At 40.2% G+C, this 19,367-nt stretch overlaps 1 protein-coding gene across 3 annotated transcripts in view; it reads left to right on the top strand.

The window, feature by feature from the left end:
* Nucleotides 1-19,367, top strand: part of commd5 (COMM domain containing 5) — a 41,549-nt gene that overhangs the window by 4,787 nt on the left and 17,395 nt on the right. For all 3 annotated transcript variants that reach the window (XM_043705161.2, XM_043705159.2, XM_043705160.2), the window contains exons 3-5: nucleotides 141-301; nucleotides 868-896; nucleotides 13,733-13,783. In XM_043705161.2, coding sequence (XP_043561096.1) covers nucleotides 141-301; nucleotides 868-896; nucleotides 13,733-13,783 — 241 coding nt within the window. The remainder of the gene's footprint in view (nucleotides 1-140; nucleotides 302-867; nucleotides 897-13,732; nucleotides 13,784-19,367) is intronic.

Raw genomic sequence — 19,367 nt, 5'->3', positions numbered from 1 at the left:
TTATTTGAATTTCAGCCCTGATGTGTGATGGATGAAAAATTTTAACTTTGTATCTCTCTTTTTAAACGCACTGCTTAAGTTCTGTATCACAGACCAGATATTAAATATAATTTCACAGAAAACGCGATTATCTTCCATAGTTGTCGTCAATTCACTCGAAGGAAAAGATTCCAGAGAATCTGTGAGGAGTATCGTCGAGACAGAAAGCCTGTCTGAGGAGCAGCTAAGTTATATCCTAGCGGGCATGTACACTTTGCTTGGAGAAGCTCTGCGGTTACCACAAACATCCCTCAAGCAAGAGGTGAGTGTGAGTTGTGGATAAAATAAAGGAAAAAAGTCCAGTCCTATTCGTGGCTTTTAATCGCACCATACATAAAGCCAATTCTAGTGACATAAGCTGTGCCGTTCTGAAAATGCTCATGATTATCAGTGCAGGTTGGATATGCAGATTCCTGATGTTTGACTACTCGATGTCTTTAAAAATAATCAACTTGATAATACTTTTTTGTTTACTGGATTTAGTTAAATAGAATGAAGAAATATTACCTAAATATTGGCGTAACTCAGCCAGTTGCTAGTTTTCCATGGAAGGCCATACTAGTGATTAGATTTTCTGCTTTATTTACAGTGACACACTTTTAATTATATAACTGAGTTGAATCAAATGATCCTTGACCCACCCACCGCAAGTGTCGTAATTCCAGGAAAATCTAATATAACCCAAGGATGCCAGAGTTTGATATTCAACCTGCGTTAGAGTCAACTAGTTGTGTGTATGCTTGCAACCTTCGTATCTAAGTGTTGTTAGTCTGTGAAAATGGAACAACGTGCTTTCTGATTAAAATTTTGTTTGAATTTTGTTTGCAGGTTTTTAAGGGGGATCTAAGGGACCTCAGGTAAATAATACATTTTCGTGCTGAACAAAGAAATGAAATCTTTTCACATTAATGAGTTCATTTGTTCCTATTGCTGTACAAAGTTAAGAAAGTGAAGGATTTTTACTGATTTTGCTGGCTGTTAGAAATTTTCAGTGCATTTGCTGCTTTGAATCGCAAGTGTTTGAAGATAAGTTCTGTTCTTAGATTTGCTATAGTACATTAGCACATGAGAAACTATAAAGTCAGTTGCCTGATGTATAGCATAAGCCTAATGTTTGGAATTCTCTTGAAAAATCCTCTATACTTTTAAGGCACTCCTTAAACTTTGCAACTTTGACCAAACTTCTATTTTAATATCTTGCCCCATCCTCATATCTCTTTGTTATAATCAGTGTCAAATTCTATTTGGTAACTGCTTCCGTGAGTTGTCTTGGGATGTTTTACTACTTTAAATACACTTTATAGTACAAGTTGGTGACTGCTCTGAAAGGAAATCACTTCTGGCACACAAGAGGAAAACAAATAGGAGCAGGAGACGATCATGACCCTTACCAACCGAATTTGTCAAACACCATTTCCTTTCTTCTCCTTTCATAAAACCATATTGACTTTGTTTGATCACTGTGATGGTTGAAGTGTGCTGTGGCAAATTCTGAGCCAGTGAACTTTGGCCTCCTAACCCATAAGGTCGGAGCAGAGTACAGCATTCTGTTATGGACCAGGCCAAGTCGCCCACCCCTCAAATATATTTAAAAAGGTAGCCTAGATGCCATATTTTTATTTTGAAAACAAGTGTAAGGCATTGTATTCCGGATGCAATTTGATTGGTCAAACTACCAGGCTTGAAGCAAAACTCACTTTATTATTACGCTCCGGTTAAAGTACAGACAAAAAAAAAGCTTAATTGTAACTGTATTGAAATAATTAACAAGATAATATATGTTAACTACCTCTGATTTGCTGTTCCAAGATAGTAGCATCTCATAAAGACACCCGTGGCAAAGGCAAATTCAGTAAAATAGATTGTCTGACATGTAACTCTCCAGTCCAGGAAGAAAAACATCAAGCGAAAGCTCAGAGAGAGAGAGAACTCCAGCATTATGCTATAGCAGGGAGAGATACATTGCAGCTTCCCAACCCAAACAGCTACTGGAAGTTAAATTAAAACCCTGGTTCTGTTGGGGGCTTAACCCCACCCATTCAGGCTGCTTTTGTAGTTCCAACTTGAAACAAAAAATGCAAGGCCTCATGCTGTTTACTTTTTGACTTGGAGCAGACCGTTTGACACCTCTGCCTAAAGCTGTCTTCGTGAAAAAATGCCATGACAAAATACAGCTCTTAAAGCTCTAGTATCATCACAATTCAGCCCTTTGAGTCTGTTCTGCTATTCAGTGAGATCATGGCTCGTCTTATCATGCTTATTTTCACTTTCTTGCCAGTTTCCCATAACCCTTGATTTCGTCTTGACTTAGAAATCTCTCTAGCTCAGCCTCTACAATACTCTGCAGTAAAAAAAAATTCATTACCTTTTGAGAGAAGAAATTTTGAAAACAAGTGTAAGGCATTGTATTCCGGATGCAATTTGATCAGTCAGACTACCAGGCTTGAAGCATGAAATTATGCCACCTGTTCCAAGACCCTCCCACAAGGGGGAACAATGTTTCTGCATCTACGCTGTCCAGTCTTGTATGTTTCAATTATATTCCAACGATTACAGATAAGGGGTCCGCAACTGTTGACAATATCCCTTCTGTGGTCCGGTTAAACCTTGCATGGTTTTAGCAAAATCTCTGCACTTTTGTACTCCGTTCTTTTTAATGCAAAGGCCAATATTCCGTTTGCCTACCCGATTACATGTTGAACTCCGAAGCCAGCTTTTTGTGATTTATGGGTAAGACCCCTCCCCCCAAATTCCTGTGTTCTGTAGCTCTCTGCAGTCTTTCTCAACTGAAAACATATTTAACTCCTCTATTCTTCCTGCCAAAGCTCATTACCTCATGCTTTCCTACACGAGCAGCACATGTTTTATTTCTAAGTAACAGCACTTCACACTCTTTTGGGTCCTATTTTTAAGATTATCGATTGAAAATGTGTAAAGAATTCACTAAGCAAGTCGTGAACTCTTGCTGCTGTAGTCAGCATCTAAAACATGTACCTGAGATCATCAATTACTCAGGCACAGGCAAAGGACAATTCAGTTTTATTCATCGGGATCCAGTATTGTCTGTTCAACAATAGTTGGCGGCTTGTGTAAAGAGGAAAGTCTGATTTCATGTTTTAGACTAGATCGTTTATCATAACTGCCAGGTGACTTGACAAAAATAGGTTTCAGCTTCTGGAGAGAGAGAGAGAGAGCGAAAGACAAGAAAGTTAAAGGAAATCTGGATCGAATGATCAGCAAACATTCAACTTGAATCAGAGAGGTAAAAGAATTGAAGGAACAATTACAGGAAATAAACATTAGAACTTTCTGCCAGTTTCCTACTCTTAGTTCCTTATTTGTCAAGATTTGGAGGTGCCAGTGTTGGGGTGTACAAAGTTAAAAATGGCACAACACCAGGTTATAGTCCAACAGGTTTAATTGGAAGCACGAGCTTTCGGAGGCTGCTCCTTCAAAGTTACATTCTCAAGTGAACTTTAACAATAGGTGCCATGTTGGCCCAGATAATGCATTGAAGGTGTGAGGTGCCCTGTGTGAGGTAATGTTCAGATTGATTCTAATCTAAAAAAGGGATTTACCGAATCTTACATGGATTCATATAGTTTTTGAGCAAAATAAAGTGTACTTCTGAAAGTGCAAATTCACCCCACAAACGTACGTACGTGTGTGTGTGTGCGCGTGTGCGTGTAGGGGTACAAGGTTGGGAGAGGGTCCATGTGTGTGAGCATATGAGAGAGGATCTGCGTGTGTGTATGGGTCTGTAGGGGTCTGTGTGTGCAAGATATGTCAGAGTGTCGACACAGATACCACCATTGCATGTGGAGACACCTCCCACCATGTATGTGGCAGGTACTCCTGTGACTCGGCCAACATTGTCTATCTCATATGCCGCAGGCAAGAATGGCCTGAAGCATGGTACATTGATGCGACCGAGCAAAGGCTACAGTAACGGATGAATGGACACCGCACAACAATCAACAGACAGGAGCGTTCCCTCCCAGTCTGAGAACACTTCAGCGGTCTGAAACATTTGACCTTGGACCTTCGGGTGACCGTCCTCCAAGGTGGACTTCGGGACAAGCAACAACGAAAAGTGGCCAGGTAGAGGCTGATAACAATGTTCAGTACCCATGAGGATGGCCTCAACCAGGACCTTGGGTTCTTGTCACACTACAGGTGACTCCACTGCACCACACACCCACGCACAGACATATACCCCTTTACACTCACACTCTCATACACGCACTGTCTCACAGATACTCATACCCCTCTGCACACGCGCAGAATTTTGCGGGATGAATTTGTACTTGCAGGATTACATTTTATTTTGCTCAAAAACTGCATTAATCCATGTAAGATTGTGGAAATTGTTTTAGATTAGAATCAAACTGAACATTGGGGCACAGACAGCCTCACACAGGGCATCTCATACCTTCATGCATTATCTGGGCCAACATGGCACCTATTGCTAAAGTTCACTTAAAATTGTAACTTCAAGAAGGTTCTGTGATTTACATATGAAAGAACTGAAACCAACGTGCCCATTCTCACAGAAAAGAGACTTAATAAACAATCCAGGTCTTTTTCAAATATAATTTCAGGTACATCACACTGTAAACTATTGCTGTAAATTCTGTCCTATGATCTTATCCTGCTCAACCGCCTGAAGCTAGTGCTTCTAAATAAACCTGTTGGACTATAACCTGGTGTTGTGTGATATTTAGCTTCCTTATTTGTACTACCCAAGAATGACAGCAGATGGCAGAGGAACTGGAATTGTATCTGTATTCTACCACTGAGGTTAATCAAGAAGATTGTTTAATTTAAAATAAACTGGATGATGATGATGGCTTGCGAATATATGTGCTGTGTTGCAAGAGATAAGTAAGATGAATGTGTGATTAAACTTACCTTCATTTCCAAAATGTGAAGGAAAATTATTTTCCAAGGACTTCAAAATGTTGCAGTTGCTAGTCATAGAATAGAACAGCACTGAAGGCCATTTGTTCCATATTTCTGTTGCTTGCTTCTTGAAGGATCGATCTAATGAGTCCTATTTGCTCACCATCACCTTGCACTTTTCTCCCCCTGAACAGCATCTACTGATAATTAATTAGCACTTTGAATGTACTATACTATCCCAGGGCACTTCACAGGAATGTTGTCAAACAAAATTTGACACTGAGCCACTTAGGCCAAACATTTGGTCAAAGCAACACATTTTATTGAGCATCTTAAAGGGGTGCGGAGAGATTTAGGATGCAAATTCCAGACCTTAAGCAGCCAGAGGCATGGTTGTAAATTGAATGCACACATGTCAAATATTTACCCATTTCTTAGGATAAGTTTTCTGTTTCTGAATTTAATTTGATCTGGAGGTGCTGGTGTTGGACTAGGGTGGCCAAGGTCAGAAGTCACATAACGCTAGGTTATAGTCTAACAGGTTGAGTTGAAATCACAAGCTTTCTGAGCGCTTGTCAGGTGAAGTGCAGAGAGGCATGTAGGCACAGAATTTGTAGCAGAGAGATCAAAAGATCCTACGAGTGGTGTGACAGGAGTGTCAACCGGTTGAATAGTCTCTGCAGGTGATCAAAGTGTCAGCCAGTGTGAGTAAAGTGTCAACAGCTGGATAGCAAGCAAGGGGATAAGCTATAATCCATTTAATTGAAGCAGAGATAATTGCAAAAAAATTGAAAGGAAGGAGACAAACCAAATGGCTGGAATAACGTGATAAGTATAAGGGTCGCATGCTTAGGGTATAACCAAAGTAACAAATAATCCAAAGCTGTACAAGCTAATTAAAGTAGAGCGATCATAGCAAGTTATCAAGGTAATGGTGTCAAAACAGGACAGTAAGGAAGATTTTACAGATACAGAACAGTGTGGTGGGGTACATGTAGTGCAACATGGATCCAAGATCACAGTTGAGGCAGTCTTTGTGAATACGGAACTTGGCTATCAGTTTCTGCTTGGCGATTCTGCATTGTTTTGTATCTCAAAGGCCACCCTGGAGGATGCTTACCTGAAGATCAGAGGCTGAATGTCCTTGATCACAGAAGTGTTCCTCCCAACTGGGAGGGGAACATTCCTGTCTGGTGATTGTTGCATGGTGTCCGTTCATCCACTGTCATAGCATCTGCGCCTTGCGGCATCCTTGTCTGCAGCATCTGAGGTGGACAACATAGGCAGAGTCACATGAGTATCTGCCATGTATGTGTGGGTGGTGTTCCCGTGTATGATGGTAGTATCCATGTTGATGATCTAAACTTCTTGCAGAGATTGCTATGGCAGGGTTGTGTGTGGTGTTGTGGTCAATGTTATCCTGAAGGCTGGATAGTTTGCTGTGAACGATGGTCTGTTTAAGGTTTGGTGGCTGGTTGAAGATGAGAAGTGGAGGCATAGGGATGATCTTGGCGAGATGTTCATCATCATCAATGACATATTGAAGGCTGCAGAGAACATGGCTTAGTTTCTCAGCTCCGGAGGAATACTGAACAATGACGGGTACTCTATTGGTCATGTACTGTGTCTATCTTCTGAGGAGGTTGTCACTTTTCTTTTGCTGTGGGACATCAGAACTGGCGATTGATGAGTTGAGCATCATATCCTGTTCTTATGGGGGTTTCTTTCAGCACCTTTCCTCCTTGCCTGAGCAGATCTTGTGTATCCATAAGGTTTGTCCGTAGGGATTGGCTTCTTTAATATGTTTCGCGTGGAAGCTAGAGAAGTGCAGCATCGTGAGCTTGTGTTAGAGTGAGGTACTCAGGTATCCATCATTGATGGAGATGCATGTGTTCAAGAATGGGACTGATTCTGAAGAGTAGTCCATGGTAAGTCTGATGGTGGGGTGAAACTTGTTGATATTGTTGTGTAGTCATTTCACTGAATCCTCGCCGTGAGTCCAAAGGAAAAAAATGTTGTCGAAGTATCTAGACTATAGTGTTGGTTGGAGGTCCTGTGCAGCAAAGAAATCCTGTTTGAACTTGTGCATGAAAATGTTGGCATATTGGGGTGCAAATTTGGTCCTCATGGCTGTTCTGTGTCTGGATGAAGAACTAGTTGTTGAAGGTGAAGACATTGTGATTGAGGATGAAGCAGATGAATCGTAGGATGGTGCCTGGAGATGGCAGTTGTTATTGAGTATTGTTGTTGTTGGGGGTGCTGGTGTAGTGTGCTGAAATGTCCACTGTGAAGAGGAATGTTCCTAGTTCAACTGGTCCGTGGGTGTTGAGTTTCTGTAAGAAATCTGTAGTGACGCGACAGAAGCTGGGGTTTCCTTGTACAATAGGTTTCAAGATGCCCTTGACACAGCCAGAGACGTTCTCTCCCAGGGTACTGTTGCCTGATACAATGGGATATCCAGGTCTGTTGACTTTGTGTATCTACGGAAGGCAGTAGAAGTCTCCTATGAGACAAGTATGCAGGATGAGGGTGTGTAGGATACCTTGAAGGTCTAGATCAAAAGTCTTGATCAGCCTGTTGAGTTGATGGATGTATTCTTTGCTTGGATTGGCAGGTAGATTTCTATAGCGTTCCTGGTTGTTCAATTGTGAGCAGTAGTCCATTCTGTTCTCGGACAGATGTCAGAAGTAGTTTCTTTACTCAGAGTAGTTGGGGCATGGAATGCACTGTCTGCAACAGGAGGAGACTCACCAACTTTAAAGGCATTTAAATGGTCATTGGATAAACATATGAAAATGGAATAGTGTAGATAGATGGGCTTCAGATTGTTTCCGCAGGTCGGCGCAACATCGAGGGCCGAATGGCCTGTATTGCGCTGTAATGTTCTATGTTCTGTATGATGATGACTCCTTGTGTCGACACTCTCACCAGTTGTATGATCTTTTGATCTCTTTCCGATAAATTCTGTGCCTATGTACCTCTCTGCACTTCACCTGCTGAAGGAGCAGCGCTATGAAAGCTTGTGATTTCAAATAAGCATGTTGGACTAAACCTGGTGTTGTGTGACTTCTAAATTTAATTTGAAACCCAACAGTAATTTGTGAATTAGAGATTTTTTTTTGGTTTTGATCATATTTACAATGAAAAAAATTGATGTTGTGAAAGCTAGTGCTAGGCACCCCATGTGGCTTACTTCACCTCCCTCTGTCGTTTTGAGGAAGCTGAGTTTCCCTGCATAAATTAGATGGGGTGTGAAATCTTGGAATAATTGCAAAATTAGAAAACTCTAGCAACATTTTTTCAAAATTAAAATGATACAAAAAAGCCAGCATTAAATTTGAAAAAGAAAAGTTAAAAAACTTTCACTTGGCCATTATCTATCCCTTAACCAACATCGTGGAACAATCCTGTAATGACTTTTTCAGGGACCTTTCCCAAAGGAAATTTGATCCCATAAGAGAGTTGTGAATGCATGGAATGCGTTGCCAGTGGTCGTGGTGGAAGCAGAGTCATTAAGGACATTTAAGCGACTGCTGGACATGCACATGGACAGCAGTGAATTGAGGGGTGCGTAGGTTAGGTTATTTTAGTTTAGATTAGGAATAATCTGCGGCACAACATTGTGAGCTGAAGGGCCTGTTCTGTGCTTTTCTATATTCTATAATTCCAGCTAATCTAATAACAACATTGACCAGACTTTAAGAGTACTTAATTATAAAGCATTTTAGAATGCTTGAGCATTATTAAAATAAAGATTAAGTCATTGTTAAGTGAAATAATATGCATTTTTAAGAATTGGAATACTAACGTTGATGCATCATAGTCAAAGCTTAAGCTGTCTGTTAGCAGAATTCCCTTAATTGCAGAGAGTTTGTAATAAATTATGTATAAACCATAAGTTTATGAAGTAAGTGTTTTGGCCTCCAACCTCTTCATATTTGTACCCAACAAGAAAAGGCACATTAATTATAAAAGCTGTAATTAGACCCTGTTCATGTGGTATCTTTGCTGTCCCTATGTCTTTTGTGTTTCTTTGGTGCAATTTGTGTTCACATTTTTAAGTGTTATGCTACTTAAACTCCCATTTTGAAACAGAAATGATTCTATGTAAATTTCTAACATCAGTCGCTGATCTGTTTTCCTAGTTGCAGCTGTTTACTTGCATTAATCTGTCAAGTGTCTCACGGTACACCAGTACTAAGACTATTCTACTACTGCGTGTCTAATCTAATGAATGCTAAATTTCTCAGATCTTCTCTTGGAGAAGATTATTCCTCATTTAGTAAGCAGTTCCAGATTAAGCAGTCCTTTCAGTTCCGTGTTACTTGCAATGAGATCACTTTTTTCCTTTTGAGAATTTGCTTGAGCTTTCCATAATGGTATTAATGGATTAACTGAAAAACCATAAGATGTAGGAGCATAATTAGGCCCGTCGAGTCTGCTCCACCATTTGATTATGGTTGTTATGTTTCCCAACCTCATTCTCCTGTCTTCTCCCTGTAACACTTGATCCCCTTACCAATCAAGATCCGATCTATCTCTGTCTTAATTACACTCAATGAGTCAGCTTCCACAGCTGTAAGTTACTCACATTAGCTATCCTCTGGCTGAAGAAACTCCTCCTCCTTTCATTTGTAAAGGGTTCTCCTGAGGCTGTGCCCTTCGTTCCTAGTCCCTCCTACTCATGGAAACATCTTCTCCACATCCACTCTATCCAGGCCCCTCTGTATTCTGTACAACAAATTTACAGAAAGGAAGCTTCCACTAATGAGTAATATGTAGATTAAATCTCTCTTCTGATTCTGATAGTGAAAAATTTTGTTCAGGAAATGAAAGACATTAGATAAACGCAATTGAATTTTTTTTTTAAAAGCGTGGATTTGAATTAAGTAAACGTAACTAATTTTCCTCAAATGCGTTGAGGATGTCCTGTTCAGACGATCATTCTCATGATAAAACAAGCTGAGCTGAGATTTATCGGCCATTTCTAATGCTAAGAACATCCCTTCCTTGAGCCACTTTTTATTTGTCATTATTTGAAACAGCCAGATCGCTATCTACACCACTTCAGAGGACATTTAAGAATCAGCTTACAGTTAAGAGCAGGAATAGGCTGTTCAGCCCCTTGAGCCTACCCCACTGTTCGGTAAGGTCATGGCTGATCAGATTGTAACCCCAAATCCACGTTTCCGCCTACCTTTAATAACCTTTCACCTCATTGCTTAACCGGAATCTGTCCACCCCTGCCTTTTAAAATATTCAAAAGCTATGCCTCTGCTGTATTATCAGGGAAAAAGTTCCAAAGACACTCCACTTTCTGAGAGAAATAAAATTGCCTCACCTCTGTTTTAAATGGTTGACCCTGATGGAAAGCAGTTACTCCCAAGTTCTTCACTCTCCGATGAGAGGAAACAGCCTCCCCACATCTCCCCTTTCAAGGCCCTTCTAAGTCTTCCAAACTCCGGCGGATATAAGTCTAACCCATGCAACTTTTCCTGAGAAGGTAACCAATTGTTCCCTGTATTTGTCTAGTAAGCGTTTAAGCTCCTCCAAAGCATTCGCATCTTTCCCTATAAAAGGTGACATATATTGGACACAGGAATTGAGATGTGGTCTCACCTTATATTTGAAGCAAAACTTCTCTACTTTAGAATGAATGATGATCTATTAGCTTTCCTAATTACTTGATATCTCTGCATATCGATCTTTTGTGATTCACCCAGATCTCACTGCATCTCTGAACTCTTCAACATTTTACTAATTTGTTAATGTGCTTTTTGATTCTTCTTGCCAAAATGGACAATTTGACATTTTCTGCATGATAATCCATTTGCCAGATAATTTCCTTCTCACTTAACCAATCTATAGCCCTTTGTTGCCTCATTATGTCCTCTTCACGACTTAGGTTTCCATTTATCTTTGTGTCCTCACTGACCATACCTTCCATATCTTCGTCACATTATTTGTGAACGTTTCAGGCCCCAACAGGGGCACAGCACTTGTTACATATTGTAAGGTTGAAAAAGGCCCATTTCTGCTTATCTTCTGTTAGCCAGCCAACCTCTGTCCATGCCCATGTACTAGCCTCCATGCCTCAAGCTTTTATTTTCTGCAACAACCTTTGATAAAATGCTGTCTGGAAATCCTACAGTCATTCAATATGCACAGCATGTGTTACTTCCTCCAAGAAGTCTAATAGGTTGATTAAATATTACTTTCCTTTCACAAAACAATTTTGCCTCTGCCAGATTACCATGCATTCATACAAGATTCCTGCTGTAACTTCTTTATTGACCTTTTCAATGTAACAACTTCATTTTCCCTATGTCAAATGTTAAACTAGCTGGTCTACAGATTTCTGCTTTCTGTCTCCTTCCCTTTTTGAATAAGTAATTACATTTGCTGTCTTCCAATCCAATGGGATCTTCCCCAAATTTTGAAAATATTGCAAATTTAAACAAATGCATCCAACTATTCTGCTATCCCAGAAGCCACTTCTTTTAAGATGCTAGGATGAAGTCTGTCAGGACACTAGATATTTATCAGCCCACAACTCCAACAATTTACTCTGGTCATTATCATTTTCCAGAGTTCCTCCTTTCCTTCCATTTCCTGATTTCTAGCTGGAATGTTACATTTTGTATTGTGATCCCAACTGATGTTATTACTGAAACAGTCAGATCCCAGGCTGAAATGTGGCCTCATAGATCAAATTTTGTTTGTTTTGGTTTTGATGAGACATTCTCTACCTGAGATGTAAATCCACAATGCTGTGGATTTTGTTTTAACAATAAAACAGAGGCTTATTAACTGGAAGAAGTGAAGATAAAATAGAACATATCCCCAACTTGTAATACTAATTCAAAGAGTTTTAAATATACAGTGAAAGTATAATCCTATTAATCCCAAACATTTGATTGCAAATTTCAAAATAAAATAACATCTCTCATGCAATATCCAAGTCACCCCTTTCACATACACATCTAAGAGAAAAAGATCTTTCCTAAAACCTTGATAGGTTTAAGTGTGACCTTTTTTACTTTTCCTAGACCGGAAACAATGATGACGTCCCCCTACCGGTGCTATCATACACCTGAGTTTAAACATGTTCAGATTCAAGATTAGGATTTTATTCTAATGCTTCTGGTTTGGAACCATCACTGACTTATTCCAAGATAATCTAGCTTTACTATATTCTCCCCTTCTTGGCAGCACTGTTCTATATAACTGTTTTCATCCAAGGACTTAACTGACCAAAACAAAATTTTTAAAACAAAATGTCTTAGGTGTCTCTCAAAGCTTACAAGCCACAAGTCTAGACCAAAAGCATAATGGTTAACTTTGCTAAGTCATAAAACGTTCTACGGTAAACAGGAACTCATTACTGTTGCCAAAGTAGCTGTGACAGACTGTTTCAAAATAAATCACCATGGCTACAGAAATACTTGGGTTAATTATTAAATTCAGGCACACACAAAACTCATATATCACTAACCCCGAATCTGAAACCTGAACTTTAAATAAATGATATTAAAAATACATACAAATCAGAATACTCATGTCACTTTTATGTCCTCCATAGTGAAGATTAGTGCAATATACCTGTTCACTTAATGCAATCATCTCCTTATTTTCCATTATTAATTCTCCATATTTTTCTTTTCTATTCTTCAACTTTATTCAGCCACTGAAGTTGCATGTAGGCCACTGTCCTGTACCTGAATCTTCTCGGGTTTTCTTCCATTTAGTATTTATTAAATTCTGTTTTGAAAGTTACTGTTGAAATGTCCAGATCACAACAAAGTGCTTATTAATCCTGCATTCCATTTTGTTTCACTTTTCCCTAGCCACACCTTTCCCTTCATTTAGGCTTGCATCCTATAATATCTGTCCAAGATCTGCCTGTTAACAATAACACACAGACTTATTAACCAGAACAAATGAAGGTAGAATATATCAAACTCTTTACTTGTAACACCAATTGAAAGAGTGTTAAATGCACAGTAAAAGTATAGTTCCATTAATCTCAAAACACTTTGTTACAAGTTCCAAAACAAAGTAGCACCTTTTTTTGCAGTATCCAAGTCACCCCTTTTTCAATATTCATACCAGATAAAAGATCCTTCCTACCGCCACAATAGCTTTAAGATTTAAGTGTGACCGATCTTACTTTTTTTTAGATTAGATTCCCTACAGTGTGGAAACAGGCCTTCAGCCCAACAAGTCCACACCGACCCTCCGAAGAGCAACCCACCTCCCTCTGACTAATGCACCTAACACTATGGGCATTTTAGAATGGCCAATTCACCTGGCCTGCACATCTTTGGACTGTGGGAGGAAACCAGAGCACCGGGGGGAAACCCACGTAGGCACAGGGAGAATGTGCAAACTCCACAGACAGTCACCTGAGGCAGGGATTTAACCTGGGACCTGATGCTGTGAGGCAGCAGTGCTAACCACTGAGCCACTGTGCCACCCCTTCCTAAACCAGAAACACTAGCGGCTTCTTCCTGGTGCTATCCTGTATGTTAATTGCCTGTTCTGATGAAAGAATAGTCATATAGTTCCAAGCCAGGACAATCTGTGGCTTGGAGGGGAATTTGCAGCATTCACTGTGTTTTATTTTTGTAAAATATTTCCTTGTATGCAAGTTTACACCATGTAGGAAATGAAATGAGTGCATATAAAAAGCAATTTGATCCCTTCCCCACAACCTGATTTTACAATCAACATTTGGAACTTGCCTTTTATGATCAGTACTTGACTGTTTCCTAACGTTTCTCTATTTCAGGATTCCAGAGGAATTTATTTCTGACTTTGCGAGTGTTGTATTTGGTAACAGGTTAGTTATTTTTAATTGCTCATGAGGTATCACTGAACAGACTACAATGATGGGCTTCAGATTGGTATGACAGGTTGGTGCAACATCAAGGGCTGAAGGGCCTGTACTGCGCTGTTATGTTCTATGATTTTTAGTACCCCTGGGAACCTCCATTCTAAGTTATGTCTGCTGCTTCAAGCCTTCATTTATATTTCTTTGAATTATTTTCTTGTGAGCAATCAAATTAGAACAGGGATTCCGGTCATTTATTGCTCGTCACACAGTCAGTAGAGTATGGTTAATCAGTTGATAGAAAAAGTGCCTTAACCCGGAGCAGCTGCTTTGAACTGTTAAAAACCAAAAAGGCTGTGGATGCTGTAAATCTGAAACAAAAACGGAAATTGCTGGAAAAGCTCTGCAGGTACGGCAGCATCTGTGGAGAGAAGTTCCGAGGAAGGGTCATTTGACCTGAAATGTTAACTCTGACTTCTCTCCACAGATGCTGCCAGACCTGCTGAGCTTTTCAAAGCAAAAACAGAAATTGCTGGAACTGTTGTTTGTTGGAAGTCAACTTAAGCATGGAATCTTGATACTGTCTGATGTAAAGGTTTGGTAGTTTATTGCCAGTAATTTATAGTGCACAATTCAGTGATTGGATCTGGTATTCATTGGAAACAGAATTGAGTAAAATCACCAATAATGTTTTTTATGAATGTTAAAATGGAAAATAAACGTTATAACGGAGATGAGTAAAAGCATGATCTTAAGACTCGTGTTCAAATCAATCTGTACTGCTAAAATGAAAATCATTTCCTCCACCTCCTTTATCTTGAGCTGAATTTACAACCTAATGCTGTCTCTCTGATAAAGGTTTGTGTCTATATGTTATCACCCATGTCTCTGTCTTCACTAATCTGTTGCTGAAGCCCACATCTTGTGCTTTTGTTACTTAAGGACTTGAGCAGACCAATGCTCTGCAGACAAACCTTTCTTCTTCCTTCCCATGCCATCAAAACTCTGCCTCCTTCCCGGCTGTCACTGTGCTGTTCACTTTTCACCTCTCTGCTCACTAACTTATCATAGAATCCCTACAGTGTGGAAACAGGCCATTTAGCCCAACAAGTCCACACTGACCCTCCGAAGGATATCTCACCCAGACCCTTCCCCTATTACTTTACATTCCCCCCGATGAATGCATCTAACCTACACATCCCTGACCACTATAGGCAATTTAGCATGGCCAATTCGCCTCATGTGTGCCTCTTTGGACTGGGGAGGAAACCGAAGCACCTGGAGGAAATCCAGGCAGACACGGGGAGAATGTGCAAACTCCACACAGACAGTTGCCCAAGGTTGGAATCGAACTCTGGTCCCTGCTGTTGTGAGGCAGCAGTGCCAACCACTGAGCCACCATGCTGCCTATGTTGACCTATGTTGACACTCAGTCCATTGATACTTTGATTTTTAAAAACAACTCTCATCCTTGTTTTCAATTCTCTCCATGACCTTGTTCTTCCTTTACTATGTAGCTGCTTTCAATCTCTACAGTTCTCTAAAGGAGTTTGAATACCACCCACCATGGCTCTTGTGTATCACCCACTCACAGCTGCCAATAGAGTGCGTCATCCCTAAAACTCTGAAATATGAAATGTTTCAAACATTGGACTGGAAGCAAATTGACTGTTAATTATTATTAATTGACAGTCTTAAGCAAAGACCCTCTTTTCCCTCCAGTCCATTCCAAATACCAGCAGGCTGAAGTTGGAATATGAAAAATATACTATTAATCTGTAGTATTGAAAGTCGAATCTGGTGGTTTAATTATTTTATTCTTTGTGCGTCTGTATTTGTCCCTTCTTAAAAAGATTCTTTCTCGATTAATACCCATTCAACTGATAGGGTAGTTTTTGTTTTTATTCATTCATGGAATGAGGGCATTGCTAGTTAGGTCAACATTTATTGCCCATCCCTAATTGCCCAGAAGACAGTTAAGAGTCAACCACGTTGCTGTGGGTCTGGAGTCATGTGTAGGCCAGACCAACTAAGGATGGCAGTTTCCTTCAGTAAAGGACATTATTGAACCAGATGGGTTATTATGACAATGGTCATCATTAGACTCTTAATTACAGACTTTTTAAAAAAAATAAGTTCAAGTTCCACTATCTGCAATGTTGGAAATTGAACCTGGCTTCCCCAGAACATTCTGGATCACTGGATTAGTAGTCTTGTGATAATACCACTCAGCTATCTCATTCCCTAATTGAGATTGGCTGTTCCCTGCCTACGGTAGACCAAAAGGGATTCCACAGCAGTTTGTTTTTCTTCTCCCTCTTTCTGTGTTGGTTTTTCCCCAAGCTTTGTTTCATTTCTCCCCTTGGCTGCCATCCCCCAATTTCGGAGAGTTGTGTGACTTCAGAATGCCACATTCTCCCCCCCCCCCCCCCCCCCCCATGATATTGTGGAAGTTTATAGAGTAGGGGGAATTGGTCATGTGTTTCTGCACCCCACTGTGCCTGTCCACTTTTCGTATAATAAGGAAAATGTGTTTTCATAATGTTCTTTTACAGCTGCAGTTTAACTTTATATTGTCTCCAAACTTCTTCTCAGTGCCATTATGTTAAACCAGGGCACATGGGCTACCTTTAAATTCTAACCGTGTTTCATTCCAAACATAGACCCTTTCCAACCAAGCATTTCTCTGTTAGGAGTTTAATGTGAGAGCATAAAAGGTTTGTTGCGAATTGAGTAGTTAAGTCTGCATGCAGCTTGACCATTGGATTAGTGAATGAATACAAATGGCGTGGTCATAAAATCAACAGATTATCAATCACTGCTAAATTAATTAATTAATCTTCTCCAGGAGGCAATAGATTAAGTTCAGAACCAAGAGGAGTAGAAAATGCTAGATACTGATTATCCCTGGCTGTGAAGCATATGATAATCCACCTCTTCAGATGTGGGTATCAGGTGAGGATATTCACTGACTGAGTTGTGATGGTTGACCAATCTCCATACTAGGAGAAAGTGAGGACTGCAGATGCTGGAGATCAGAGTCAAGAGTGTGGTGCTGGAAAAGCACAGCAGGCCAGGCAACATCCGAGGAGCAGGAGAATCGACGTTTTGGGCAAGAACTTGGATGCTGCCTAATATAAATGACCACGTGTAGAGTGAAATATTTTCATTATAGATGCCGGAGGTACATGGCTGCAATTGCCATGTATTTTCACATGCACCTTTTTTCAAAACGGTCTGGGTATTTAACTGTTTTTAAAAAAAATCATTAGAATAGACATGCTTCATCCGCTATCCATAGCAACGGTGAAACCGTTCTATCTCTGTGTAACAACAATGCAAGAATTTAACTCCAGAGATGGTGAATTTCTTGGCTGTTAGAGATACTGGATAGAGAGGTCGCCCTTCGAAAAAAGATAGTGCTGCCTTGTAAAAGGGCTTGATGATTAAAGGCCATTGTCGGTAACTTGAATTGCCTATGGTTTCAGAATGCTTGATGTTTAGTTTATAGTTTAGTGGGCGGCATGGTGGCACAGTGGTTAGCACTGCTGCCTCACTGCGCCAGAGACCCGGGTTCAATTCCCGACTCAGGCGACTGACTGTGTGGAGTTTGCACATTCTCCCCGTGTCTGCGTGGGTTTCCTCCGGGTGCTCCGGTTTCCTCCCACAGTCACAAAGATGTGCGGGTTAGGTGAATTGGCCATGCTAAATTGCCCGTAGTGTTAGGTTAAAAGGGGTAAATGTAGGGGTATGGGTGGGTTGCGCTTCGGCGGGTCGGTGTGGACTTCTTGGGCCGAAGGGCCTGTTTCCACACTGTAAGTAATCTAATCTAATCCAATCATGGAGATTATTTGCATAGAGTCATACAGCATAGAAACAGACCCTTCGGTCCGACCGTTTCCTGCCGACCACATTCCCAAACCCAACTAGTCCCACCTGCCTTCTCATTCACCTTATCTATGCCCCTCATGATTTTATAAAACCTTGATAAGGTCACTCCTCAAACTCCGACGCTCCAGTGAATAAAGTCCCAGCTTTCCCAGTATATTTTTATGTCTTAAACCTGCCATCCCTGGCTACAGCCAGGTAAATCTTTTCTAAACCTTCTCAAGTTTAATGATATCCTTCCTAAAAGAGGGCAATCAGAACTGCGTGTAGCACTCCACAAGAGGCCTCACCAACATCCTGTACAACTTCAACATGACATCCCAAATTCTGCACTCAAAGATCTAAGCAATGAAGGCAAGCATACTAAATGCCTTGTTAACTACCCTGTCTAAATATGACGCAAATTGCAAAGAATTATGTACCTGAACCCCTCGGTCTCTGCCCAGAGCCCTACCATTAATTATATAAGTCCTTTCCTTGTTTGTTTTATCAGAATGAGATATCTTGCACTTGTCCATTTATCACTCTTCAGCTCAATGACCCAATTGATCAAGATCTCTTAGTAATCTTAGATAACCACCTTCGCTGTCCACTGTCCATCAATTTTGGTTTCATCTGCATACTTACTAACTATGCTTTCTATATTCTCATCAAAATCACTTATATAAATGACAAACATGGAGATAGTTCTAAAGCTAGTGAGCAAGATGAATACAGACAACCTGTTTCAGAATTGCAATTTCTGTGTAATTCTGGCAATGGTTAGAATGGCCCACAACAGAAAATCGGGCAGAAACTCTCTGCAGAAGGTAAAAACTAGTTTGCGAAATGTTCAATTTCTTGCAGAATAATTTTCTTAACTTATTACTTGGCTTGTGTTCATATTAAGTGGTCATGTGACTTTTGAAAGCATCCTATTTGAACTCTATTTTTAAATGCTCGCAATGGTATTGGAGTATGAAAGTCAAAGTCTTGATGCAACCTCAGGGCATTGAAGGTGAGACTTTGCTGAGAGTATTGTGTGCAGCTTTGGTCTTGTTACTTATGGAGTGGATAGACAGGGTGTCCCTTGTTTGTGACCGTGTTCCATTCTTGAGTCTGTTGATTCCACACAAATTGGAACATGGTGCAGGGCAATATAAAGTAGCCTTTCATAAGTAGTAAGAAGTATTTGTATGTCGGCTCTTTAAAATTGCACCTTGAGTTTCTAAGTATGACCAAATTGGACGTCCACACTTGGGGACCCCTTTACCTGCATTCAGAAACACTCCGAGAAGGTAAACTAGGCTGTTTGATGAGATGAAAGTTATCTTCAGAAGAAAGCTTGAATAGGTTGGCTGATACTCATTTGAGTTGATAAAAATAACGGACTCTTACTGAAACATAGATGAATCTAGAATTAGGAGATATACTTTAAAAATCAAATATCTCCAATTTAAGACTATGATAAGGAGAAATTTTCTTGGTATGTGGGTGTCTCGGCCTTTGGAATTGCCCTTCTCGCTGAACAGTGGAGGCTGTCATTGAATATATTTGAAGCTTGGATTAGACCGAAGTTTGATTGACAAGTGAGTTGAGGGTCATTGGAGATAAGCAGCAACATACAGTTAAGGACGCCATCAGATTAGCTGTGATGTCACTGAGTAATGGAACTGACCTAACAAATCACTGCTCCTGCTTCTTAATGTGATGGTCTTACAATAAA

The sequence above is a fragment of the Chiloscyllium plagiosum genome, unplaced genomic scaffold, assembly GCF_037043375.1.
Source record: "Chiloscyllium plagiosum isolate Xiang-an unplaced genomic scaffold, Cpla_swu_hap1 HiC_scaffold_11, whole genome shotgun sequence".
Lineage (NCBI taxonomy): Eukaryota > Metazoa > Chordata > Chondrichthyes > Orectolobiformes > Hemiscylliidae > Chiloscyllium > Chiloscyllium plagiosum.
The sequence above is the reverse complement of the archived record's forward strand: the minus strand, read 5'-3'. Positions and strand labels throughout refer to the sequence as shown.